Source organism: Molossus molossus, unplaced genomic scaffold (assembly GCF_014108415.1).
Source record: "Molossus molossus isolate mMolMol1 unplaced genomic scaffold, mMolMol1.p scaffold_m16_p_20, whole genome shotgun sequence".
NCBI classification, from domain to species: domain Eukaryota; kingdom Metazoa; phylum Chordata; class Mammalia; order Chiroptera; family Molossidae; genus Molossus; species Molossus molossus.
Genome location: NW_023425356.1, coordinates 49517125 through 49544864, shown reverse-complemented (window position 1 = coordinate 49544864; position 27740 = coordinate 49517125). Strand labels below are relative to the sequence as shown.

The following is a 27740-nucleotide window of genomic DNA, read 5'->3' as shown; positions in this document are numbered from 1 at the left end:
GTTAAAAAAGTCCAGCATTCTTCAGCGTTGACCGTCACTCGGATCATCAAGAGGAACAAACCATGACGCCCGTAATAAACAGAGCATTTCTTAAATATCCGCAGCCCTTTGTTTATGCCTCGAACCTTCCTTGAATTCATAATCATGTCCTCGTGACTGGGAGCCCCAGGGGAGGGACGGGGTCAAAGAAGCTGACAGAAGGCACAGGCTGTTTGCGCTCGAGAACCAGGTTCCCCCCACCCACGTTCTAGAACGTGCTGGCGCTGACCTCTGACAAAGAGGGGGGCCGCAGAACTCGCCGCAGCCAATCGGCCACCAAGCCGCTCCTGGGGGGGGGAAGAGCAGAACACCAGACTCCACATCGCTCGGGGCCCGTGGAGACACGGCCGCCGCGGTGTTGAGACTGGAGTTGTCCCCGTCAGCTCTGCTTTGGCTCCTGAGGACGGGCTTCCCCGCAGAGGTGCTCCGGCGTCTTCCCCGCAGCCGTCGAGGGCGCCAGCTCCCGGCCCAGCCAGGAAGCCAGACGCCCAAGAGATGGAGAGGAGAGAACTCAGGGTAAGGAAAGTCAGACTTCCCATCCTTCCCTCGCCCAGTTTCCCTGGTAACTGAGCGTCTGTGGGCTCTGGGCACCGCAGGTGCACGGATGGGGAAGTTTCAGCAAACACCCCGAAGCTAAAAGCCGCGGGAGATAGGGAGAGAGCGTCTGTCTGTCCGTGGGTCTGGAGTGTGAGGCACTTCTACCCTTTTCGCCGCAGACCAAGACCTGCTGTACATGCACAACCAATGGACACAGACAAGTCGTACAGCGAAGGCGGGGCAGGAGAGCCGGGAGGAGGGGCCCGTGGGCTTCCTTTCTTGAAGGGACATCTGTAATACTTTCAACAACAAAGATAATAAAAAAAAGTTACCCCCCCCCCCCCAAGCCAACCCTCCTGCAATGTATTGGCCATCATGTGTTTTATAATTCAACATCAAGTACTATTTAAAAAAAAAAAAACTCAGAAAATGGATACTGGAACCTTGGTTCAATTCCATGAGATTCTGACGTAGACCTTTGCGACTGGGAATCCATTTTTTAAAACCCTCAGGAAGAGAAGATTTCTGGAAAAGAAGACAGCCTCTGTGGCAATAGGACAGTCTGCGTCTGACCCGCCAGCCACCCCCAGCACCAGTGTGGACACCCTTTGTTTGGGGTTTTCATACTCCAGGTTGCTGTGGAACCGCAATCCTGTTGACACGTGAAGATCAGATGAGGGGGCGGCTATTGAATGAGTCAAGACTAAAAACTACAGCTCCAGTTGTTTTTAATCAAGTGCAGTTGTACAGTACGTTGCGTCAGGTCCTGGTCCTCAACCCGTTCCCATCTTCAATGCCCCTGGTGAACACAAGCCCTGGGCAGGCACAGAGTCTAGAACCCCCTAGCAAACCTGGGGTGTGGGGGGAGGGGCAGAAAGACTTGAAGAATCCTCAAGATAGTCACAGAGAAGTCACCAAAGTGGGCGACAGCGGACGACAGAGCATATTTTTGAAGCTGCAAATAACACGACGGAAAAACTAGCTTCCAGACTCCCGAGGGCCCTTCCGTCTACTCTCGCCTCCTCCTAGAACACTCTTTCCGAGAGTCTGGATCATTCCCTCGCCACCATTCGGTCTTTGCTTAAATGCTACCTTTCCCGCGAGACCTGTGACCCCCCGAGTTAATACACTGCTCTTCCCCCCTCCCGTCTATTCTCCGTCTTCTCCTGTCAGCACGTAAGCTCCAGGTCAAGGCCGCGGCTGTGTTCGGTGTAGACACATCACAAGCACACGACACAGTAGCCATCCTGTGGTTAGTGCTTAATAAGTAGCTGTTGAATAAAACTCCTCAGGCCGAACATCATCAAATGTGAATGGTCGAAAGTGGGTAGAGACAGTAAAGATTTCGTTAGATGTTGGGGGAATTCTCATTCTCCTCACCTTTAAAATGAAAAGAATACCCGGATGACAGGGTTGTTAAGAGAACAATGTGTATAGAATGCCCAGCACGGGGCCTGGTACACACTGGGTGCTCGAAAATGTAGCTATGATCATTTATCAAATACCACTGTGCTGTTTATTTCCTGAATTGGTGGAGACCTCAGCTAGTTCCCAAACCACAATTCAGCGAGAATCCCAAGACTCTTGCTCCATGTATTTATAAGAGGGAACATCAATAGCTTCCACAAGGTGGCACTGTGTCCCGCCCGGTTCCCTGCATTCAACCCGTTTGAAATTGTAAAACTGAGTGACTGATGCCCTCTGCTGGCTTGTTTTTGTTTTTCTTGACCTTGAGCCTCTGGCTTACATTAGGTGTAAATGATGGCTCCATGTGCTTCCTCAAATACGCTTAGCACGAATTCTTAAATCCACACAAGCCAGCTGCCCAAAGGCTCAGGAGTCTGGAGAACTGATATCGCGTACAGGCACAGCACTACACCGGTGTGGTCGCCGGGCAGAACCACGGCGTGTTGCTACACTCAGATCCCTGCGCAGCCTTCTAGCTACATGCCAGTCCCCTAGCACATCATGCCCCCAGATAAAGCACACCTGTCGCCCTGTAGCTCTACCTGTCCTCGATCCCTCCGTCCCAGCTACAATCCCTGGCACCATGTTGGAGGAATGGGCCTCCCCATTCTGCCCTCCTTGCTCTCACTTGCTACCAGCAGCCAACCCCAGACTTACCTACAAGGTAGACGAGAAGCAGAGCCAGGAGGAAGGGTGCGCAGGGGGAGGCAGGCAGCTCACACACACACAATTAGTGACAAGCTGGAGTTTAAATTCCGAAGCTACTGTGACTCCCTTTACACCCCCCCCCCATACTATTCTCTGGGAATCTAAATCATTAATGCAGGGTTGACAAAAGTATGTTTACAATTGTGAATAGGCAAAACAGTTTATTCTGGTATTATTTCATTCCTTATTCTTATATTATTTCATTCTTTATTCTTGTGTTATTATTTAATTATTGTATTATTTATTACCTACTTTTGCCCACCCGTCTTCTACTTGCACCCTCTCAGGGTGGCTTAAATTTAAGAGACTGGCCGCATCACTGTGCTTCAGTGATGAGAAGTGTCCCCACCCAGTGTCCAGGTCACAGCGTGGGTGTCCCGGCCATGCATCCCCACGCCAGCCCGACCAGAGAAACACGCCTAGTGAGCCCTTCAGTTCTTCCCGTCACAGCACCGAAGGCTTGGGACTTCTCAAAATTCTCTTACAAAACAGTTATGGCTTTTTAATTTGCATCTTTTCCCAAACCTTTTCTGAATCCATTTATGTCCCTCGCCTATGAAACTTCTCGGCATGACACGCAGAAAGCGTGTAGAACTGTCTTGTCGTTTGTCTTGCACCGGCTCTGCTCAAATTCCAAAGGGGGTGTGCTCCACTCTGGCACGATCTGTGCAACGAACCCACAGTCACCTGTGCCCGTAACAGGGTTCCAGGCCATGACCGGTACCCCCTGGAGCCCTCCTTCCAGGCTCCCCGTTCCACTCCCGACCCCTTTCTGTAGGCAGCCTCCCTGCCCTCTGACGCTTCGCATTTTGATTTTCTAGTTATCAGTCCCGATGAAAATCAGGGCTCAAGACATCTCTGAGAGGTCTGTGTTCAGAGGAATGCAAACACTCCTTCTTAGGAATGCGAGTGCCCTGATGAGACGTGATCTGAAATTAATTTCTAGAGAGGAGGGATAGTACAGGAACTTGCCCCAAGCGAATGATTTCATGGGGGACCAGCTCTTCTGGGGGCGCTCGATGCACTTTGCATCTTGTCTCTGCCAGGCTCCTACGGTCACCTTGGCAACCACAGTAATGATGGCTAACGACGCAGTGCTGTGTCCAGCATTCTTCCAAGCCCTTTGCATCTACCTCATGTAATCTTCACAGTTCTAGAGGTACTTCCCAGATGAAAAGGCTGAAACACGGTGCATTTAAGTAACTAGCCTATGATCTGATGATTACTCCCCCTGGACCAGCTGGACCGCTCATTACCTGCAGGTTAAAGCCCAGACTCCCAAACATTCAGACTCCTAATTGTTCATCCAGCCTCCCCTTCCACCGTTTCCTCGGATCCCTGCAACCCTGGCTCCCATCAGGCCCTCCCGCCTCCGTGCTGTGCTAAGAACAGATGTGCCTCAGTGCTGAGCACGTTTTGCCTGCAGGTGTGTTGGAGGTCTGGTTATAATTTGACAGAATCCACAAGTCATATTTCAGATTAAAGATCACATTGACAGCTATTGGGATTTTAGGTAGAATTTTTTTTTTTTTTAAACCCTCGCTTGAAGATATTTCTCCATTTAGCTTCAGATTGAGTGGGAGGGAGAGAGAAACATCAATGTGAGAGGGACACATCAACTGGCCGCCTCCAGCACGACCCAACCAGGGCCGGGGACGAACCGCAACCGAGGTACGTGCCCCTGACCAGAATCGAACCCGAGGCTCATTGGTCCACAGGCTGATGCTCTAACCGCTGAGCCAAACTGGCCAGGGCTCAGGTAGGATTTTACTTGGCATTCTAAAGACCTGAGACCAGACCAAATTCCAATCAGACCATCAAGGGACAGGGCACACCTGCCCTGAAACCACCTCTGCCCACTTCAGTCACGCCTGCCCTCCAGGCTAACCTCAAATGCCATCTCCTCCAGTAAACATTTCCTAACACTCCAGCTCAATTGGACCTCCAGCCTCTTTATTTATTTACTTATTTTATCCAAGTGAGGAGAAAGAGGTAGCTTTGCCTTGGAGGCTTGGTTTAGTTAGAATACAGAGTGGCCTCTTAAGATTTTCATCTAGCCCTGGCCGGTTTGGCTCAGCGGTTAGAGCGTCGGCCTGCGGTCCGGAGAGACCCGGGTTCGGTTCCAGCTAAGGGCACGTACTTCGGTTGCAGTTTGTCCCCGGCCCTGGTTGGTCGTGCGGTGGCAGCCACTCGATGTGTCCCTTCACGTCGATGTTTCTCTCTCTCTCTCCCTTCCTCTCTCTCCCTCCCACTCTATCTGTACAAAAAATTGGAAAATATCCTCGGGTGAGGATAAAAAATAAAAATAAAAATAAAAAAAAAGATTTTCATCTAATTCCAGTTGGCAAAATTCTGTTTCCTCAGACATGACATTCTCAATCTCTGTCAAGCCTGGAGTGTCCCCTCCTCCACCCCAAGTAGGGGAGTAGGATCGTGATTTCCCGTTCCTTAGCCTTGCCTCTCGTCCTGTACGACTGCGGCTGGCTAGTTATCAACCACAGGAAAGGAGCAAGGGGCGGCCCAGAGTTTCAGGCATCTCATTTGCGCGGCACCACCAGGGAGCTACGACGTTGCTCTCCACGGCGATCCGACACATGGGAGACAGATGCATGCCCAGTAAATTGGGGTAACACGGGGAAGATATTAACCTCCAGCCTCTTTCATTCCCCCAGCATTTTGCCGTGTAATACGGCACATACGTGTTTCACTAAGAATTAAGTAGAAACTCTGAGTCAAGGTTAAGCAACCAATTCTGTAGATTAGGCAACAAAACTGAACGTAGCATCGAGGGTCCTAGGACTGGACCCTGATTAGTCCCTTGAGAGGGTTAGAGCAGTGACTTTATTCGCACGCACGCACGCACACGCACTTTTATTATCTCTTCACTCTTCAGGCCCCTTCTGCCTTCTGCTTACAGAAAAATCAAGATGCAATTTGCTGGATATATTGTTAGTTTTTAATAAATAGGAAGACATCACTTCATCTGTTCCGGTGAGTGATACATGGGTGCATTCATCCCTCAGAGCCCCAGAAAGCTGCTTCACCCACCAAACGAAAGGATCAGCACCCTCGCCCCCGCGAGCCTTTGGTTCACCTCTTTGACCTCTGTTCTCCCACCCACACCTGCTGCTGCTCCCAGGACGGGTCTCGGACCCCAGCTGGGAGGCGGGTCTACCAGCTTGCCCAAGTAGTGCAGTCGCGGCCCCTGACTTAGCTGAGGAACCTGGACAAGTCTTCTTTGATCTCGGCCTCATCCCAAGGCCCATGAATGTTTTCTTTCAAAAGCTGCAGGCGAATGAGGTAGAAAGGGCAGAGGCAGGAGATGGACACCAGCAGAAGCGCGAAGAGGGTGGCTCCCACCACGCTGATGGACAGCAGGCCCCCCAAAGCCGAGCACGCAAAGAGCAGCGTGACCCCCACGTAGCTGCGGGGAGTACACGCCTTCAGTTTCTTCTGTAACATGGGCCACAGGGCAAACATCTGGATGGCGAACGTCACCATGATGAAGGCATGCAGGGAGCGCGGCAGGCGTGAGGCCAGGCAGACGGAGGCGAAGATGGCCATGTTCAAGGACAGGGCGCTGGACACAATGGCAGCATTGGCGCCGTAGTCGAAGAAGATGAGGTGGCCTAGGAGCATGAACACCGACATAGCGTAGATGGTGTCGGTGCTGACGGACTCGGTCAGCGTCTTCAGCACCGGGGAAAACCCGTACGTGAACGTGATGAAGACCAGGGCGCTCTTGAGGTCCGCCCACCGGGTCCGCCCGCTCTTCCTCCGTCCTTCGCCTCCATCCAGGAGGTCGAACAAAACATAGCCAATCAGGGACAAAGCCAGGCCAGTCCCAAAAAGCCAATGGGGGGCCAGAAGACCCTGGTCCATATACCACCAGATGACTCCAAAAACACAGACACTGCACAGCTGCTGGATCACCACGCTGGACTCAAATACCACAGCCCAGTACTGGTACTTGCGGGCGTGGATGTTCTTCCGGAGTTCCTCCAGGAACCGCTGGTCCACGTAGTTGTCGGGGAAGGGCTGTCGCTCATACAGGACCTTCTGCCACCTGGTCTCGGGGGTGTCAGTTACAGGCTGGGCACACATTATCCTTTCCCTCGGACTCAGGCCAGTGCAGTGTCCCGTGCAGAAGTCCACACGGTTCTGGTCCTTTAGAAAGTCTTGACATGAGACCTCTTGGGAAATTCCAGGCCGTGTGTGGCTGGTACTGGGCCAGTCTTCCGTTTGCGAAGGCAGCAACCCTGGCAAGGCCTGCGAGAGACGCGTTTCTTCTCTGAGGCCAGACAACGCGGCCAAGTTCCTAGAAAAAGACAGGCTGTGAACCGGTCACGCTGGTGAAGGTCACAGGGCAGGGCAGAGTGAAAATCAAACCAACTCACTTTATGAAAAGTCTGGGCAAACTATATATGTTAGCCCTCTTATAATAACAGACACCAAGACTTCCTTTCGGATTTTTATCTCCCGTTGGGTGACAACAGACACCTGTCAGCTGTCACGTCCCAGGTGCCTGGGTGTGCTGGGTGCCCCACCTCGCCCCTTCCCTCTCCAGTTGGTGCCAGGCCCACTTCGGTGGAAAAGCTGGGGTTCCAAGTGCTCAGGTCACTTTCGCCGACGTGGTCCAGGGCGGAGCAGATGCAAAGTCTGACCCCGCAGCCCGCGCCTCCCTCCAAAGCGGCTCCTAACTCGGGGTCCGCACCCCTGGGGTCGGTGGACGGGCTCGCAGCGTCCCCAAGCCCGGCCACTGCGTGCCTGTGCTGCCCCCTGAGCCGAGACTAGGGACAGGTCGCAGGGCTCTGGGCTCAGCCAGGGGCTCAAAGAAACCAACGACCTTTTCCCGGAGGTGACCCTCCTCCAAAGCGCGATCACCCCACTTACAAAGCCCTGCGGGGATCGCGGCCGGTGGCCCGCTGGTCACCGTGGGACAACTAGGCGTCAGCAACGCCAGCCCACGCGCGAAGCCAAGGCCGGCGGCCGCTCGGAACCCGGCTGCCCGCCCGTTCGCAGGGGAGCCCGGCCGGGAACCGACGCCCACCTCTTTCCCCATCCGGGGCGCCGGGGTCGGACGGCGGCCGAGCACTTCCGGGTCCGCCGCGGGCTGCGCGGCCAGAGCGCCCTCCCCGCGCCGGCGCGCTCGCTGCTGCCCCTCGTGGCCATTCGTGGAACTGCCGCTCGCCCTCCCGAGGACCGCAGGCGCGGAGCCCAGGGAAGCCACCCGCCACCGAAACACAGGGGACCTGGCATCCGAAGGGCTGCGGCGGAGGCTGGGCTGGACGAAGAGAGAGAACCACGGCTTCTTGTATTGAGCTCCTAGTATGAAGTCAAGCCCTCGGCTGGGGACTTCCCAGGATCCGGGCATCCTTTCCACACAGTCACCAAATTCCTACAAGGACCAAGCGCTGTTTTAGGTGCTGGTGACACAGCGGTGGATGAAATCCCTGCTGTCTGGGAGCTTTCTGTCCTGTGCATTGATGGTTTTCCCGCCCTCATAGGGGACAAACCGAGGCTCAGAGAGGTTGTGCTTGGTCCGAGGCCACACAGCTGGGAAGTAGATGTGCAAGACGAATGTCCCACTGTCTACAGTTCACAGGTGGTTCTTCTCTTTGCCTCGGAGAAGACGTGAGGGTGGCGGGCACAGGCCGGGACTTTGCCTAGCAGGTGGCTGATCCTCAGCGGGGTGCATGGAAACACCCGAGGATGCGTACACAGACAGACGTGACCCAGAAGCAAAGGGCGGGGGAACACAAGACACAGTGGCCACAAAAGTCGAACATGGGGATCCACTCCCCAGCGGTGCGGGGAGCCCCGGCAAACGGGCTGAGCGTCCTGTTCTCCCTCTGTAAAATGGGTGTGGCACTATTTGTTCGTGGCCACTTTATGGGAGGCTCAAAAGAGTCAACTGTGAGTGACAGAAAGGTACTGGCTGCTGTCTAGCTGCTGCTGTCAGCTGGCTCTGGTCACAGCAGAGGGCGGCAAGGGTCAAGCGCAATGGATTCTGCAAAACGATCTCTTTCTATTTCTCTCCAGGTTTCTGTTCCCAAGTTTGACAACATTCCCTGGCTTTGTGAGGCCAGCCTCAGAAACAAGCCCCTAGTGCCCAGCCTCCCCAAAAGGTAACGTCTCAGCTACTGGGGCTTTCTTAGGAAGAGGGGGTGGGGAGTTATCAGAAAAACGCCTCTGGTCAGTTGAGAAACCCAATCATGCACTCAGAAAGCAGACTGTGGGCTGGGTGCCTCCCGACAGAAGTGGGCTCTGGTGTAGGCTGGGCTGGAGGGGGTGACATCTCAAGTGACTTCCCTTTCTGCCACCACCACCAGCTATCAAGAGAATTCTTACCCTGGACACCACCTCTCAAAACGCCTTCCTCATCCCCGTTATTCTACCTCTTCTCCTCTGCCTTAATTTGACCTGTTCAAATTTTAACCATCCAAAGTCTGGAACCACACATTCCTGTCTCCATAGGTCTCCATAGGGTAGCCACGGCCTGCGTGTAAGTTTGAGACCTCCTCCCATCTCCCCAGTCCTGCCCCTTCCAAAGCCACTGCTGTGGAGCAAGTTTCTGCTATTTCATAAGCCGGGGGGATTCGTGGGCAGGGAGCCTCCCAGGGCTGCTGCTGGACATACGCGGGGTTCCTCGTTCCTCCCATGTTTGCTCCCTGGGTGTGGTGGGGTCCCCTGCTCTGGGGTGGGGGGAGCAGATGACAGGTGGGCTCCCTGGCGTGTGCACAATTGCTAGGGAGTCGTACTCTCTCCAAAGAGTTTTTCCTCCCGTTGGCAACTGTCACGTACCCTCCTGTCCATAAATAAGTGACTCGCGGGGAGGGACATCCTCTCCACGTCCCTCTTCAGTAACGTCTACCTGTGCTCTGCACCTTTGAAAACCCCATTCTCAGTAAGCAGCGTTGTGAGTATTTTCAGAGCATCTATGAAGCGCTTGTTCTTCGGTTCCGTTATTTTTACATAACGTTGAGTATACCTACAGCGTTTATAAATCTATAAACTCTAGCTGATGCCTTAGTATAAAGTAGGCAATCAGGGATTCAATCAACCCGAAGGCTTGTTTTATGAAATAAAAACACAGGTGCCGGAGTTCTCATTAAGAGCTGTTAGCACCTGAAGCAGCAGCCTGAGTAACAGCAGTTTAGCATCTTTGAATCGGGACCGGGGTTCAAATTCACCTGACATCGGCCGTCATATGGCATACGTGGGCAGAGCTGGTCAGAAGGGGACATCAGCTCCCTGGCAAGAGGACACAGCCCGGCCTCTGCCCCAGTCAACGTTGCCGGCAGGTGTGCGACTCCAGGGCCAGAGCTGCTGGTTTTTCCTAACAAAACCTGAAATCTGGATTTTTTTAATTAATTTATTTATTTTTCTCACCTGATGACATTTTTCCATTTTTTTGTTCAGATAGAGTGGGAGGGAGAGAGAGAGAGAAACATCAACGTGAAAGGGACACATTGAGTGGTTGCCACCCACACGACCCAACCAGGGCTGGGGACAAACTGCAACCGAGGTACGTGCCCTTAGCGGGAACCGAACCCGGGTCTCTCTGGACCGCAGGCCGACGCTCTAACCGCTGAGCCAAACCGGCCAGAGCTGAAATCTGGATTTTTATATGAAATGCCTAGTGTTCGACATCTAAGTAGGGTGACGTCCCCGTGCCCACAGGACCTGCCCACAGCCCGGAGCCGTGCGCCCCTGCGCTGGCTCTCTCTCCCCCAGCTCCCTTGTTTCTTGATGATAGACTTTGGTGGGGGTGGGAGGAGGCGCAGGGCAGGGGTTTGACCAAGGCAGGCCCAGCACATAACTGGGCGCCCTCGGAACCCGCTCACTGTCGCGGCCAGGTCCTGAGTGTCAGAGGGGACGCTCCGCCGGGAAGGGGGGCTCCAGCTAGTCTCGAGGAGGAGAGTGGCCTGCAGTAGCCAGAGCAGCTCCCCACCTGTCTGGACTGGGAGGACTTGGACAGCGACCTCCTCCCAGGAAGTCCAGACAGACTGGGCCGCGCCCGCGCGGGGCCCTGAGCTCTCCGGAGGACCGGTGGGATTGCAGTCTCTTCAAAGGCTGGGTTGTGGAAGTAGCAACAATTCCTGAGGATTCGAAGCTCCTCGTCTGGCCGAAGCTCTGGGTTCCAAGCTGCTGGTTGTCGGCAAACCCTTTCTGAGACCTGGGCGTGTAAGTGCTAGGTGTGCTAGCCTTGCACAAGCAGTGGCACAGGACAGTTGGAAAAGAGAGGAACATGTAGTGACATGTGCTCAGAGCGCCCCCTACAGTGGCAAGCTCTGGAGACCCACCGAGGGGTTGGAGGAGGGGAGACCAGCTCTGAAGGTCATTGTGTGGACAGACCCACTGCTGGGAGGATTCTCGGGTGGACCTGGCTACGCTGCCGCCACCCTCATCCTCAGCCTCGAAAGCCCTTGGGCCACACCGAGGTCCTGTTCATGTAGATGACCGCGTGCTGAAACCTTCTAAAGAGGCCCCTGGTCCCTCCTGCTCAGCATCTGGGTGTCAAGTCCAAGGTCAAAGAGGTGATCCGAGTCAAACCCACCTCCCGCTCGCCTGGGGCCCAGGGAAATGTTGAGGCGAAGTAACACAAGGAGCGTCTCCCGAGCTCCTGACCCCTGCTGCACGTGCCTTGTTATAAAGAGCAATGGCCGTGAATTCTGTCCTCAGAGAGAACAGGTGTCTCGGCAAAACTAGCAGTTTCGTTTCTTGGCGGCCAGGGGCGTGCTGGGTCCGCGCACGCCGCTGTTGGTGGGGACCAGACCCCCAGTGCCTCGGCCCCAGCACCGCCGGGCCGGTCACCCTACGGAGAACATCACTTCACCTGGGACTGGAAAGAAAGCTCCAGGGAAAAGCGGATGGAGGGAGAAATGTCCCAGGGAGGAGGTGGGTGGATGCTTCCTGTGCAGGCCCCGGATCCGCAAATGCAGGCCAGGCCGCGAGGTCAGAGGTCAGAGGTCGGCACTCGTTAACCTCGTTAACCGGCCATCACTGCCCGAGGACCCTGCCGCAGGGGCTGGTGTATCTCAGCCCTCACACGTCGGCTTTGTGAACAACTTTTCCCTGCCTCCCTGCGGACACTCTACACTCCGCTCTGGCCCTGGGGAGTTCGAAACCAGAGGGGCAGAGAAGGCTGGGTGAGGCAAAGCCATCCCTGGGAGCTCCGGGTGGCCGGTCCTCCAGCTTGGGGAGGGCTCCCAGGGTGTCCCTGGCTTCTCTCTGAAACAGCCAGGGCCTGGCTCGTCCCATCAGCAGCGGGGGTTCTGACTGGCTCTGTTTGCATCACGCAGATACCCTCAAACCTCTGCCACTGCCAAGAAGGATATGAATTTGCCCAACTTGTTTCCAGTTCCAGATGACTTATCTAAGGTAGGAGCTTTTTCTTTCATCGCCGAGAGACCGGTAGTGCTCTGGGGCGACAGGAATGTGACCCCGGAGGCACTTCCTGTCTCAGCACAGGAGCAGGGCCAGGTGTTCCTCAGGCCCGCTGAAGGAATGCGTGAGCCCCACCCTCACCCGGTCCCCAGGCTCCTGTCACCAGAGCCGAGAATGAAGGCCTGGGGTGAGAACCATCAAAGAGGGAAACTGAGATTTCCCGGCGAGGGGTCTCCCTGAGCCCTCCAGGGGCTGCTGCTCAGCCTGCGTGGGAGCCAAGCCTGTTCCGGTCTCTCACCCCCTCCTCCACCACCTTGAATCCCTACATCCCCGACACACGTGGGAGTTCACGTTAGAGCCCTCCTCCCTCCAGAAGCCAGCCCTGCCCGGATGCTGGTGACACACCGTGACCCTGGCTCCACAGAGGGTCCGTGTCCAGGGTGCTCGGGACGTCAGCCCCTCCCCGGGTGGCGGAAGAGGGAGAACTCTGGGGGTCGGGCAGTTTCTTTGCCTGGAGCGTGGCCTGGCGTGGGCAGGGTAGGAGCAGTGTCCCTGAAGCACTTGCCCAGAGCTTCGTCACCGGGGCCCGTCGCCACCAGCCTCACGTCCCAGAGGCGCGCTCTCCGCGACCTTTTCCTCTGGTGTGGTACACAGACAGGGACCAGCGTGTCAGTCCCCATCTACGCCGGTGACAGGACAGCACACAGCACAAGGGCTGGGGAGGGGCGAGGAGGGGGGGGTACCCAGGGGAAAGGGGTGAGCGGGGGGGTACCCAGGGGAAAGGGGAAAGGGGGGAGCAGAGGGGAGGTACCCAGGGGAAAGGGGCGAGCGGGGGGGGGGTATCCAGGGGAAAGGGGCGAGCAGAGGGGGGTATCCAGGGGAAAGGGGCAAGTGGGGGGGTACCCAGGGGAAAGGGGCGAGCGGGGGGGGGGTACCCAGGGGAAAGGGGCGAGCGGGGGGGGTACCCAGGGGAAAGGGGCGAGCAGAGGGGGGGTACCCAGGGGAAAGGGGCGAGTGGGGTGGGGGTGGGATCTAGGGGAAAGGGGCGAGCGGGGTGGGGGTGGGATCCAGGGGAAAGGGGCGAGCGGGGTGGGGGTGGTACCCTGGGGAAGTGGCATCTCACCGCTGGGAGGATATTGTTTCCACAAGTGAGTTACAGCCTAGGAAGCAAGACCCGAGCCTGAGAGAGGGACATGCTTGAAGGGCATGAAGACTCCGGCAGGGAGGGCTTAAGGGGAAGGGACCCGGAGGTGGGTGGGCCTGGCCGGGGCACAGGAGGGGCAGGGGCAGGGCTGAGCTTCAGAGTGAGCGCATTAATCCCCAACACCCCGCACAGGCCAGCAGGAGCCCTGCCTGGACGGAGGGCGAGGGGCAGCTGGGTCTGGCAGTTGAGGCCGCACCAGCAGGAAGCCTGCTAGTCACTCACATCCTTGAGCTTTCTGTCTAGACAACCTGCCCCTGCCCCCAGCACCTCCTCGCAGCAGTTTGCTCCAGGCCTCAGAGCACCGTGCTCTCCGCCCACCAAGACTCCAGGCCCCGGGGAGGTGGGGGAGGAAGGGAGCCATAGGCCTGGGACCCAGGAGAGGTTCACCTGCAACTCGGCTTCGAATTTCATGGCTGCAATGCTCGCGGGAGGCCACCAGGGAGCAGCCCAGCGCAATAGCTCCCCAAGCTGGCCCAGTGGGCGGAGCCCCAAAGGCCAGGCCCTGGGGGACTCAGGTCTAGTCCATGACTGCTACTCAGGTACCTACCTCAGTGTGTGCGTGTGTGAGTGTGCGTGTGCACGTGTGTGTGAATGTGTGTGAATAGTGTGTGTGCGACTGTGCACGTGTGTGGGAGTGACTGCACGTGTGTGTGAGTGTGCACCTATGGGTGTGCATGTGTGAGTGTGTGAGTGTGCGTATGTGACCGCACGTGTGTGTGAGTGTGAATGTGAGTGTGTGTGGGAGTGTGTGTGTGTGTGAAGGGAGGCAAACCCTGAGCACACGCATCTATTTACTGTCAGCTTTCCGTGACCCGGGTGCCCTCCTAAAGTAACGAAGACCCAAAGCAACAGAAACACAAAGGTCTTTACACGGGGCTGGACAAGAGAGGCAGCCGTGGACGAGGGACTCAAGCGCACGGCAGGCTAAGGGAGAGCAGAGTTATTAAACAGGTCTGCAGAGAACTCTAGTCCTTGATGATAAGAATGTCGCTTTCCTCCCAGTGTAAGGAGGCCTCTTCCTTTTGGGGTTTTATCTCCGACTTTACGGAAGAAAGAGAGGAGGGTCCGAGCGCCCTCCTTGCACCTGCTGTTTTTGTAAAGTGCCTTCAGCTCAAAATAACCCTCATGCCGAAGTGGCATGTGCAGGGGTCACAGTGTGCCACCCTTCGTAGCAGACCTGGGCCTCTCTGCGACACCTGGCAGGTGTCTCAGGTCCGTCCCTGCCTGTCACAGACTCAGCTCTGAACCTCTGGCTGCGAGCGTGACTGCTGAGCGGTGAACACAACTGCCCCCTTCGGGAAGGACACGCCGCACCTCCTGGGAGTGGCATGCTCTGTGGACACCCTGTCCCTTCCTTTATCCTCCAAATCGGGGACCTGCTGAGAGCGTGGGCAGCCTGCCGCCAGCCAGACTTCTGGCCCTGGGCACGGTGCAGAGGTCCTGCCCTGGCTCCCTCTTCAGAGTCACAGGTCAAAGGGCAGAACTTGGCATTCCCACTGCCAGGTGGCGTTCCTACCGGCCTGGGAGCTGTCCCGGGCCTGGACAGGTGTCCCCATGCTCTGAAGCCGACACCCTTGATGAGAAAGAGCAAACAGGCTCAGAGACGAAAGACAGAGAGCACGGCCGAGACAGAGACATGGGAGACAAACATAGAAAAGAGCCCGGCCGCGTGGCTCAGTGCTTGACCGTCAACCCATGCGCTAAGAGGTCATTGGTTCGATTCCAGGTCGGGGCACATGTCCAGGTTGTGGACCAAATCCCCGGGGGGCGCAGGGGGATGCAGGAGACAGCCGATCCACATTCTCTCTCATCGATGTTTCTATCTCTCCCTCTCCCTTCCTTTCTCTCTAAAAAAAAAAATCAATAAAGAAAATAAAATACAAAAGAGATGGAAGGGGAGAGGCAGAGCTTACAAAGAAGAAAGATAGTAAACGAAGACAAAGAAACGGAGCCTAAACCACCCCATGCAAACCTCTGCCCTGGGGCGGCATCTCTGCGGGTCCTGACTTTCACCTGCACTCAGGCCCCGAGTCCTCACACCACAGCAGGACAGTGGCAGCCCGAGTCCTCACACCACAGCAGGACAGTGGCGGCCCGAGACCTCACACCACAGCAGGACAGTGGCAGCCCGAGTCCTCACACCACAGCAGGACAGTGGCGGCCCGAGTCCTCACACCACAGCAGGACAGTGGCGGCCCGAGACCTCACACCACAGCAGGACAGTGGCGTTGAACAGATGGAGATTGAGGCCAGGAGGCAGCTCACTCAGAGCGCCATGGCAGGCAGGGCAGACATGGGGGGGCCATCCTGAGAGCACCCCCTTTTCTACCTGTTGGGTACAACTGACCAGAGCCAGGTCACCCCCTCTCTGCATTCCTGCCCCTGCCCCCTGTCTCCCCTCCGATCTGTTGTTCTCCTGGCTAATGAGTCAGAATAAAGGTGAGAGCGTTATTTATTTTGCTTTTAGCAGCCCTGTGACCAAAAGCCCTGGCTGGTGACATTGTGCACAGGTGCAGCTGAGGGAGCACACAGAAGGGCGACTTCCAACGTCCTCACCACCGAGAGCGCTTTATGATTTCTCTCCCTGACTCGCAGTTTTTGAAAGCTCAGGACCGCCACAGAAACGACCTTGCTTACACCCGAGTTTCTCCAGATCCAGCATATGTAACCACAAAGGCTGTCTTAAAGGGAGGTGGTAAAGGCCACCACCGACCCGAAATCACAAGAGTAACCAAGTGCAGTGAGTCGGGAGGGCGGGAGCGTGGCTGTGGCTTACTTTGCGTGTCTGGGGTTGTCCCTAGCGACCGGGCCGAGAGTTTCCGAAACTGCGTTCGGCTCTACGGTTGCACGGCGGCGGCTGGTGTTCTCGAGAGCAGGGCTTTCTGGGCATATTGAAAAGGGTTTTCACGGACCACTGAAGACAGTTCTCGGAGCAGCACTGTTGGGCTCCTCGGGGACATCGGCATCATCGCCCCTTGCGTGGAGCCTGAGAGCCCGCTGTCCCCTTGGACCCTGTACCCCGAGGACTTTGTGGCGACAAACTCAGCAGATGTGCTGTCGGAGAAACCGCTTCATTTCTGGGCCGGGTTCTCCTCGTTCTGCTCGTGGGCAGAGTGAAGGCAGGAGGGGAGGAAATGGAGACGACGAAGGGGAAGAGGTGGGGGCACGTTTGTCAGGGTGCCGCAAATCGGGCTATTTTTAAAGTCACCATCTGGCACTTACATTTCCAGTGTTTGTTATGTGGACAGGTGCGCGTGAGAGAGAGAGAGAGAGAGAGAGAGAGAGAGAGAGAGGGAGAGGGAGGGACAGAGGGGAGAGAGGGAGGTTTCCGTCTGCACCAAAGACTCAAAGGGACAAGGCCCTGGGCCGCGAGCCAGACCTTGGGAGCAATGGCAGATGCTGACCTCAGGTAGCAGGACGCCCCCAGCTGTGCACTGTGCAGGCTCTAGCTTCGGGGCACTAGCTGCTCCCTGCACCAGATCCTGGTCAGGCGACAAGAGTCTGCGGTCACTCTCTCATCACAGCCGCCATCTGCCCTCCCGGGACAGCTGCTTGGGACACGAGAACCTGCTGACATTTCAGAGCCTCCTCCTCAGCGGCTCGGACTCGAGAGAACACGACCAGGGGCCCACTGTCCCTCCTGCCACGGCCGTGAGCTGGCCTGGGGCAACGGCGAGAGACGGGACGCCGCAGGAGGACGTGGCCGTGGTTCCAGGGCTGGGAAGAAAGCCCGACGGGAAGGAGGGCGTTGAGGCCCGCGGAACGTGGAATCCCGAACTGTTGGCATCAGCTTCTTTGTAGACCGTCTGGCCCCTCCTGACCCCTCCGGGGGGACGTGGTCTCTCTCCCTCTGGAGGCCCAGAGCTTCATGGCCTCTTTTGTGACACCTGGTGCGTCCAAGCTTGAACCACAGATTCCGGGGGGGTATCTAAGTCTCAGGGGTGAGGGGCGGATGGAGGAGCTCAGCCTGAAGAGACACCACCCCTAGGACCCGGGAACGGTGCGGGGGCGGGTCGAATGGGCCCAGAAGCGGAGCAGTCAGCACCGGGCACTTCCTCTCTGGCCTCTCTTCTCACTGTGCCCCTCCCCCACCAGACATCCGGACCTCCCCAGCTGTGCCCGGTGGCCTGCTCCGGCGGCGTCCCTCTGTGTGGCACAGTGCTCCAGACTGGAATGTCCCCCCGCTGCCGTTCACCCCCAGCGCTGCCCGCTCCTTAACCCTTAGACCCGCCCTCTCCGCCCCCCCAGGTGGCCCCAGTACCTTCCACCCAGAGCCTCCCACACCACCGTCCAGTCTGCTGGCTGGTGACATGAGACACTGTGACTTATATCCGTGTGCGCAGCCCCTGATGAATGGGAAATGAACAGACGTGTGTTCTTCCCCGCTCCTCCTTGGGGCCAGAAACTGTCCTGTTCACCCTGGTGACCCTGTCGCAGCCCCTCCAACAGTACGCGTGTTGTTGTCGAATGAATGAGTCTAGTCATTCTCGCTCACGCTGTAGCATAGCGACCCCCCCACGGGCGTGCGGTCCATTCTTTCAAAGTGGTCTATAAAAATGAAATGTATGTCAAGTATTTGTCAGAAGAACCCAACTTTATCCATAATTGCTAACCCTCAAAACCCCAGTAACGGGCTATGCCGCTCACAGGGGAAGCTACACGCAGACCCACCGGGCCAAGGTCACGTCAGGAGCACCCGGGCACTCCCCACGCGGCTTGAATATGTCCCTCCTCTTCCTGCTGGGCACACTCCCAGGCAGCAGGGACAGGTCAGGGCACAGGTGTCACAGCCGGTGCAGGGGCAGGAAGAGGCTTCTGCGCAGAGGGATCGTCCGCCAGTCCCTGGGCCTTCCTCCCCCATCGTCTGCGCTTCCTGGGAGCGTGTCTCCAACTCTGATGTCAGTGCGAATGAGGAGGGTGAGAGAGACCCCCAGACGGAAGAGCAGAGACCCCCAGATGGAATACCACAGACCCCAGACGGAACAGCACAGACCCCCAGACGGAACAGCACAGACCCCCAGACGGAACAGCACAGACCCCCAGACAGAATAGCGGCCTCATCCCCATGGGTTCCCTAACCACGCTGTCAGCAGAGGTGTGAGCCTCGGGCTGCAGGTGGAAATGTTTGGACGCCTCCCTTCCTGCTTGGGTGGGAGTGAGGTCAGGAAGAAAGCTTCTGAGTTTGAGGTCGGGAGGGAAGCATCCGTGAGCAGACGGGAGCCTGAGGTCGGGAGGGAAGCAGACCGGAGCCTGAGGTCGGGAGGGAAGCAGACAGGAGCCTGAGGTCGGGAGGGAAGCAGACCGGAGCCTGAGGTCGGGAGGGAAGCAGACGGGAGCCTGAGGTCGGGAGGGAAGCAGACCGGAGCCTGAGGTCGGGAGGGAAGCAGACGGGAGCCTGAGGTCGGGAGGGAAGCAGACCGGAGCCTGAGGTCGGGAGGGAAGCAGACAGGAGCCTGAGGTCGGGAGGGAAGCAGACCGGAGCCTGAGGTCGGGAGGGAAGCAGACGGGAGCCTGAGGTCAGGAGGGAAGCAGACCGGAGCCTGAGGTCGGGAGGGAAGCAGACCGGAGCCTGAGGTCGGGAGGGAAGCAGACCGGAGCCTGAGGTCGGGAGGGAAGCATCCGTGAGCAGACAGGAGCCTGAGGTCGGGAGGGCAGCATCCGTGAGCAGTCGGTAGCCTGAGGTCGGGATCCGTGAGCAGACGGGAACTCTCGTCCTGGCTGGGGCGGCCTCTGTGCCCCAGAGACCGGAGAGCTCTGGACCCTCACACGAGCTCCAGTTCTATTCTCGAGAGGTGGGGCAGGGGCAGAGGGCCACGGGGTGCTGGACTGTGCCTGCGGGAGAGCGGGGGTCGTCCAGAGTGAAGACTGAGGAAAGAGGGTCTGTGGAGGGGGGACTTCTAGTCTCGCTCTCAGGCCATCGGAGGCCTCAGCTGGTCCCTGTAGTGGCTCCTTTGCACAAAACGGGGAGAGCACAGCCCCTCAGACTGCATGCTCAGATCGGTCCCCAGCCCCCCTAGAGCTGTCCTAGAGCTGTGCCGCTGCCTCAGGGACCCCGAGACCACCACCTGGCCTGTGGCTCAGCCCCTCCTGCCTAAACCCTTTCCGCACCTCCGGGCTGCCGCCAAGCCTCGACTCACCATCCTCTCGGGCCGGGCAGAGGCCAGAGTGTCCACCTCCGTTTTGTGGAAGGTGCACCTGCTACCTCTCACCCTCCACCCACTTCCCACTTGCCTGCTGCCCCAGATGCCAGCATTTCCTCACCTCTTGCTGTCTCTCCTAGGCCTGGAGGCACCAGAGTGACCCCGTGCTGGGCAGGAGCCGGCCGCTGTGCCCCACCTGCCGCGAAATGAAAATGGTGAGCCCGGGACAAAGGCATCCCGGTGAGGGTGGGAGGCGCGAAGCCATACCTGCAGATGACGTGATCGATCGTGTACAGAGAATCCCAAGGGATCCACGCAAAAACTCCTAGGGCTAATAAATGAGTACCGCAGAGTCACAGGACATAAGATCAGTGCACAAAATTAATTTTGATTCTAGATGCTCGCAATGAACAGTCCAAGAAATTGCGAAAACAATTCCATTTGCAATAGCCTCAAACATGAAGATTCTCAGGAGTAAATTTAACAAAAGAAATGTAAGATGGTCCGGCCAGTGTGGCTCAGTGGTTGAGCGTCGACCCTGCACCAAGAGGTCCCCAGTTTGATTCCCGGTCAGGGCACATGCCCAGGCTGTGGGCCGATCCCCAGTGGGGGGCATGCAGAGACAGCCAATCAATGATCCTTCTCATCAATATTTCTCTCTCTCTCTCCCTCTCCCTTCCTCTCTCTCTAAAATCAATAAAGGAAAAAAAAATCTTTTAATGTAAAACATATATCAAACTATAAAATACTATAGAAAGAAATGAAAGAAGACCTAAATAAATAAAAATGACCCCACGTTCATGGGTCGGAGGACATAATGTTACTAAGATGACAACTCACCCTCAGATCGATCTATAGATTCAGGGCGATCACTCTCGAAATCCCAGACGCCTTTCTTGCAGAAATTGACAGATCTCGAAATTCATATGGAAATGCACGAGATGCAGAATAACCAATACAATCCAGAAAAAAAGAAGAACAAAGTTGGAAGAATCACACTTTTTGGTTTCAAAACTCACCGCGGAGCTACAGGACTTTGAAAGAGAACAGACAGGAAAGACCACATAGTGTATGATTCCATGTATAGGAAGCGCCCAGAGTAGATAAATCCACAGAGACAGGAAATAGACAGTGGTGGCTGAGGGCCTGGGGGAGGAGGAAAGACTCCTGAGCACAGGATTCCTTGTTTTGGAGCCATGAACATGTTCTGGAAGTAGACAGTGGTGACTGCTGTGCACCTTTGTTAATATACTAAGAGCCACCGAATTGGGCGCTGAGATGGTGCATTTTATGGTATGTGAATTACGTCTCAATTTAAAAAAAAAAAAAAAAAGGTTAGCAATAGAAAATATTTTTTGAAATAAAAGTATAAAATGGATGAATATCAATAAAAGAAAACTCCCCAGTAGGGCCTCGGCCAGGAGTGCCTTTACTTAGTGTAGAAGGAGCACCTTCTGAGAGCTATGCTTGTGAGTCACGAGGGACAGCTGTACGGAGGGCACACTTCAGACCGGCCAGGTGTGCTTCGAAGTCGGTGCATTCATCCGCTCATTTCATCAACAAACGCTTCTTTTTCTTTAAGTTGATTTTAGAGAGACAGAGGGAGAGGGAGAGAGAGAGAAACATCGATTTGTTGTTCCACTTATTCATGCATTCATTGGTTGATTCCTGTATGCGCCCTGACTGGGGATCGAACCCGAAACGTTGATGTATCAGGATGACACTCTAACCTACTGAGCTACCCGGCCAGGGCCTGATCAACAAGTATTTCTTACACAGGCACTACTTTAGGACCCAGAAATGCAAACAGAGAGATGCTGGTCAACGCCCTCACCGAGCTGCAAGTCTGTAAGGGGAGCCAAGCGGCTGCAATGGGAAGGTGACCATGCTCTGGTCGGGCAAGCCTAGGGAACAGTGAGGTCACTAGGAAGCAGTCCGGGAGCCAGTGGTGTTTGATAGTGATAGTTCGCCTGAACCCTGAAGGATGTTCTGACGAGCTAACCAAAGAGAATTGGAAGACTTACTAATCTTGAGGTATCTTACTCCAAAATCTGGTAACCAGGGAAGGGTGAAGACCCTTTGACTGGCGAGCCGGGCAGTTCCTTCTGTCCCATTCACATCACAAAAGGATACGTGGACGGCTGTGGTATTACATGCAACTCGAGTTTGCTAAAGTGGTACATACGCTGTTCATGAACATGGGAATGGAGTCTTGGACAGTGTTCTGAACGAGACTGTCTTCCTCAGGTACAGCCAAGAACTATGATGATCCCCGATGATCTGAAACGCTCCTTTGAGCATCTTACGAGTCATAGGTAAGTCAAAGGTTTAAATCAGGACAGGACTTTAATTCTGATTATATTAGTTTGGGGGACACACGGATAGTGGATTGAGAAACAATAAGAATGTTTAGGGAATGCTTAGAGATTGCACTTCTTTTCTTTTTTAATTTTTATTGGTTTTGGAGAGAAGAAGGGAGAGAGAGAAAGAGAGAGAGCACGCAGCATCCACATCGATTTGTTGTTCCACTTACTCATTGATTGGTCCTTGTCTGTGCCCTGACCGGGTATCACACCCAAAACCTTGGTGTATTGGGACGATGCTCTAACCAACTGAGCTACTCGGCCAGGACCAGAGAATGGGCTTCTTGATTGGTTTTATTTATTTATTTTTTTGTTAAACCCAATAGTTAGACCCAAAAAGTTGTTTTCGCCTTGAAACCACAGACATACAGTCACCCTTATATATGGCCAATCCAAAAGGGTTATTTGTGATATAATGTCAATCTTTACATTTTTTTTTCCCTCATACAGAGAGCAGTAATGCGGGTGAATAATAGGTCTTTATGTAGCCTTACGTTGGATAGCAGTAGGTGATCGCAGGGACATTGGTTCCACGTCGAGATGTAGACTCAGGTGCATTGAAACCCAGGTAGGCAGGATCGTGGAGGAGATGTGTATTTGAGCATTATGGGCTCCAGTACCCATCACCTTTACCTACGCTGACTCCACACTTCAAAGAGTTCTTATGTCAAGTCACAATAAAAGCAGTTCTAATAAATATTCTTTACGGACTACACATGGAAAGCTGAACTATCTAAAGTCAGGGATTTCTGAGCAGAAGTCCAACTCTTCTAGGAAAGAGACTCTTGCAATTTGTTGCCTCAACTTACTTATCTTGGAAGTTTGGTACTTTATTAAGAAGTCCTTGATTTTTGCAAGTTTGGCCCAGTCGTCTCTGCTGCAAAGTGGTCTCAGCACCAGGCTATAGGGGCTGGAGACCACCCTGTTCTGCGTGTGTCAGGACACATCCCTTTCCAGCAAGCCCTGGCCAAATACCTCGTGTGTTTCCTTGCTTCCTCCAATCAGAATGAAGAGTCTTCAGCCACCAAAGGCTCAGACTGTACCCGAGTGTTCCCGTGACGACCTTTTAACAGGTTTGCTTTCTTTTGGAGTATGTGTGGTATGAGGCATACTACCCCAGAGTAGTAGAATGAAAAGTTTAAGTCCTAAGATAATTTCTAAATTTTCTGAACAGATTCACATTTTCTTGTTTAAAAAAAGTTAAATTTGTTGGGGTGACATTGGTTAATAACAATATGTAAGTTTCAGGTACACAGTTCTGTAATACATCATCTCTATATTGCGTTGTGGGCTCACCACCCAAAGTCTAGTCTCTCTCCATAACCATACATTTGACCCTCTTTACCCTCTTCTTCTTCCCCCACCCCCGCCCCCTCTGGTAACCACCATACTGTTGTCTGTGTTCATGAGTTTGTTTATTTGTTTGTTGTTTTCTGTTCTGCATATGAGTGAAATCATCTGGTTCTTGTCCTTTTCTGTATGACTTATTTCACTTAGCATAATACTCTCAAGGTCATCCATGTTGTCACAATTGACAATATTCCAGCATTTTTTATGACTGAGTAGTATTCCATTCTATAGATGTACCACGACTTCTTTATCCAGTCATCCATCGAAGGACATTTCAGTTGTTTCTATGTCTTGGCTATTGTGAATAATGCTGCAGTGAACATAGGGGTACCTATATCTACACAAATAAACATTTTCAAATTTTCCAAGTAGATACCAGAAGAGGGATTTCTGGGTCATATGGTAGCTCTATTATTAGTTTTTTGAGGAACCTCCAAAAATTGTTTTCTTATTTTTTGTTACTTGTTTTCCATAGTGGCTGTATCAATTTACATTCCCACCAGCAGTGTGTGAGGGTTCCCTTTTCTCCACATCCTCTTCAACACTTTTTATTTCTTGTCTTACTGAGAACAGCCATCCTAACAGATGTGAGTTGGTGTCAATGTAGTTTTGACTTGCATTTCCCTAATAGCTAGTGAAGTTCAGCATCTCTTCATCTATCTGTTGGCCATTGGTATGTTTTCATGGGAAAAGTGTCTGTTCAGGTCCTCTGCCCATTTTTTAAATTGGATTGTTTATTTATTTTGTCATTGAGTTGTATGAGTTCTTTATATATTTTGAATATTAGCCCTTTATTGAAGGTATCATCTGCAAATATTTTCTCCTGTTTGGTTGGTTGCCTTTATGTTTTATTGGTGTTTTATTTTGCTCTGTAGAAACGTGTTACTTTGATGGGGTCTCATCCATTTATTTTTGCTTTTTCTCCCCTTGTCTTTGGGTTAAGTTCACAATAACCTTTCTGAGACCAAGGTCCATAAGTTTAGTACCCATGTTATGTTTTCTTCTATGTATTTTATTGTTTCAGGTCTTCTATTTAAGTCTTTAATCCACTTTGCGTTAAGCCTTGTATACGGTGTCAGATAGCAGTCTAATTTCTTTCTTTTGCACACGATGTCCCAATTTTCCCAGCGCCTTTTATTAAAGAGGCTTTTCTTACGTTACGGTTTGTTTCTGGCTCCTTCGTTGAAAATGAGTTGCCCGAACACTCATGTGAGTTTATCTCTGGGATCTCAATGCTGTTCCATTGGTCTGCTGCGTCTGTTTTTCTGCCGATGCCAGACTGTTTTGATTATTGTATTTTGTAGTATAACTTGAAGTCAGGGAACATGATACCTCCGGCTTGGTTCTTTTTTCTCAGGATTGATTTGGCTACTCGGGGTCTCTCTCCCTTTCTTCTTCACATACTGCTTTTTGCCTGTGTCGCTGGGTCCACAGCTTCCCTTCACCAGCTCTCTCTGTCCCCTCGTGGGGCCTCATGTGCCTTTATCCACACCACACTCCTTCCTGGGGCCTCTCCATACCAGGTACTTCTGCACCGTTCTTTCTAAAGAATGCACTTGTTGAAGAATTTCCATAGACGTGGGGCTCAAAGTAAGTCAGTCCCTTCCCAGGCAGTCCTGGTGGTGCCAGGTCAGGTGAAGGGTCTGCATCCCCACTGCCCTGGAAGGGACTCACCACGGCCCTGAACCCCTCATCCGCCCAACCTCCAACACCTGGCTTCTTCAGGGAGCTGCCCGGTGCTGTTCTCATGTTCACTGGCTGTTGATAGGAAACGGGACAGTGGCCCCATCTGCAGCTTCTGCACTGACCCGAGTCTCATCTGTTAGAGAAGCAGCACTGGGCGGTGAGGTGGGGACGGGCCTTTCTCTCGGTGATGGAACCAAGGGCCCAGTGCCGTGTAGGCTGTCACTAGAGACTTTGTCCATCTTCTCATTTCCCCTCATTGGCCGAAGTCTCCTTCCGGTTTTCTTTCATTTGAAACACACAGTGAGCAAAACCGAGGTCACTTTCTTCACTTCACATGGGCAGGGAAGTGTAAACTCCATCCGGGTGGTGGCAGAGGGGTGAGAGCCAGAACTGAGCTGAGCAGGCATCGAGAGGGACATTCGAGCACAGGAGGGTCCCCAAAGCGAGGACCAGAGACTCGGGGAACAACTGAGGTTCGGAGAGCTCCACTCTAGTGGAGTGAAAGACTGCTCATCCCAGAGAACCCCTTCTTGTGAATCCAAACATTTTGGCCTAGCTCATGGCCCTCCTTTCGCCAAAGTGGACGGCGGAGCCGAGAGCTAAGAGCCACCTCTCGCCGGAAGCCCCCACTGTCCTCTGGTCCGCAACCACCTCACTCTCTCGGAGCCAAGACAACACGGGGTGCCAGGCAGGTGCAGCTGGTTTCAGGGGTCTCTGTAGCAGCCACACGTGCCTTCTGAGTTTCCCTTGAACCTGGGGTTGTTTCAAGGCCTGCCTCACAAAAGAATAACACGCACGCACGCACACACACGCACGCACACACGCACGCACATGCATGCACACGCACGCGCACACACACACGCACGCACGCACACACACACGGCCTTCCCTCAGCAAGAATGTTTATCTTCCGATTCTATAGGACAATGTGCTAAGATGCCTTTTATTAACGTCACAGCCCTGGGAGTGTATCCCAGTGGCCAGCACGAGAGCTGGACGTGGTGTACACGAGATCAGCACATCCTGTTCTTGAGCCGAAAGGCCTGGTTCTCGCCCATCGCGTGCACCCAGGGGCAGAGACCTTGGAGGTGGGACTTAGTGCGTGTAGAGCTGGCTGGGAGCTGAAGCTCGGCGGGTCTGCTGTCCGTCTGATCGTGACGTTTCTGAGCTGAGCTTTGCAGCTGCGCGTGCTCTCTGCGGTTATGGAAAAAGCAGCCCGGGAGCAGAGACTTGGCTTCAGATCCTAGTCTGCCCGCACAGGCTCGATCCCACTGTTGACACTGCCTGGGCCTCCGTGTTCCCACCTGTAAAACCAGGGGAGCGTCGTGCCTCTCACCCCACCTGGCCACCCCCACTCCCGAGGGAGCCAGAACCTGGGTCAAAGCAGCCTTCACCTTTGATCTGCCCGGAGAAACTGCTGACACTTCCCCGGCCCTGCTGATTTATGTGGCTCAGGCATGTCCCCGCCGCTACCCGTGCTGCCCGTTGACGCCGGGCCACCACCTGTGCTCTTGCCTGTGGACGCGACATGACTAAGTGCTAAGTGGCTGACTCATCCCTCCAGCATCACTGCCAGTGATTGTCTAACTCACTGTGTCCATTGCAACAGCAATTCCTAGTGTTTGGTCCCTGGGTTCAGCTGAACTTGATGTATGATAGATAACTATTGGGGAGAACTAAGTAAATGGAAGAGCCTGTCTCTGTCCGTGAGAGGGAGGGACTTGTTCCGGACTCGTTTGCGTGGATTCGGGCCTCGAGCCCATAGTTCCATGACACTCAAAGGCTCCGGTCGGTGAACGTGAGTGGAGACGACACCTACCGCCCGGCACAGCGTGTAACATGGTACAAAGAGCCCTGGGTTCTGGGCCTCGGTCCATCCGTGCCCATGACCCTGGACCTCTGTCTCCTCTTCATCACAACAGTGAGACCGAACTGGACCCCAGGTGTGTCATCTTGTGACATCTCTTAGCTTTCATTCAGTCGGACGGAGAAGTTGGTCCCAGAGAATTCGGGTCTCTGTCCCTTCGTCACTCAGTGACTTCCCGTGGGAAGATGTTATTTCACACACTGGTTTGCTCTCCTGTAAACCACATGTCTTTTGGGAAAGTCGAATATTAACTTTGCGTAAATAAAATAATATTCGACGGAGCGGTCAGGAGGGTACGGATTCTGAGGAGTCCCAAAACAAATTATTTCGTAAACGAAGGTTCCTTTGGACAGGCGAGCCCTTTCCCCTCCTGTGGCCTTTCTGTCCCATCAGGCTTGTTTGTTTGACGAGCAGAACCAGATCCGGGTCCCTGAAAAGTCCTCTGAGAATGGAATCCTCTTACTCGTTGACTCACATGACAAATTCGGACACCTTTTATCTTCGTTCTTTAAATTTAATCAGCTGTGACTACTCATGCTTGAGTTTGGCTTCTAGGCACCCCTTTCTGGCCTCTCTGATGGGATCTGCAAACACTGAAGGTTTTTTGGGGGGTGGGGGGGATGGTGCCGTTCAAGGGAATCCTTACATGAATTTCGAATCTGGTTCGGAGGGTTGAAGAAGTCTTTGGTGACCTTTGGTTATTCTGAGTTTCTTTAAAACTAGAGTCGACGCAGCGCTGTCCGTCCTTGCGTGGCGAACGGGAGAGCGCGCCCTCCAGACTGCCCATCCTGGGCCCCAGGACGGCCGCCTTCTACCGGCTGCTGTCGGACGCCTGGCACACCCTGCAGGAGGCACAGGGCCCTTCCTCGCCCGGCCGGCAGCCAACAGGCAGGACAGCCAGGCAGCGAGTGATCAAAGCATTTGTCCCAGACTCTCAGAGGGCAAACAACCTTGACAAGCCGGACTCCGACACTGGCTCCTTCTCGTAA

The 27740-nt window shown here is 54.4% G+C and overlaps 2 protein-coding genes across 2 annotated transcripts; one reads left to right on the top strand and one right to left on the bottom strand.

Annotated features, from left to right (window-relative positions):
- The first annotated feature begins 534 nt into the window (after positions 1 to 534).
- On the top strand, positions 535 to 27740 carry CUNH1orf105 (chromosome unknown C1orf105 homolog). The gene is made up of 7 exons (XM_036272006.1): positions 535 to 555; positions 8794 to 8879; positions 12057 to 12135; positions 19626 to 19700; positions 21733 to 21800; positions 22854 to 22921; positions 27475 to 27740. Exons 1-7 carry the CDS (start codon positions 535 to 537, stop codon positions 27738 to 27740), a joined length of 663 nt encoding a protein of 220 aa, XP_036127899.1.
- PIGC (phosphatidylinositol glycan anchor biosynthesis class C) lies at positions 5093 to 7738 on the bottom strand. Its single transcript, XM_036272744.1, has 2 exons — positions 7645 to 7738; positions 5093 to 7069 (listed from the first exon to the last, which is right to left on the bottom strand). Exon 2 carries the CDS (start codon positions 6853 to 6855, stop codon positions 5962 to 5964), a length of 894 nt encoding a protein of 297 aa, XP_036128637.1. The 5' UTR covers positions 6856 to 7069; positions 7645 to 7738; the 3' UTR covers positions 5093 to 5961.

Bases quoted from the DNA above. Each gene is read 5' to 3' on its own strand.
- CUNH1orf105 (XM_036272006.1), top strand. From the start codon at position 535: ATGGAGAGGAGAGAACTCAGG. The intron at 8,880-12,056 runs GTAACGTCTCAG...TGCATCACGCAG, and splicing joins GTGCCCAGCCTCCCCAAAAG to ATACCCTCAAACCTCTGCCA. The intron at 12,136-19,625 runs GTAGGAGCTTTT...TGTCTCTCCTAG, and splicing joins TTCCAGATGACTTATCTAAG to GCCTGGAGGCACCAGAGTGA.
- PIGC (XM_036272744.1), bottom strand. From the start codon at position 6,855: ATGTGTGCCCAGCCTGTAACTGACACCCCCGAGACCAGGTGGCAGAAG.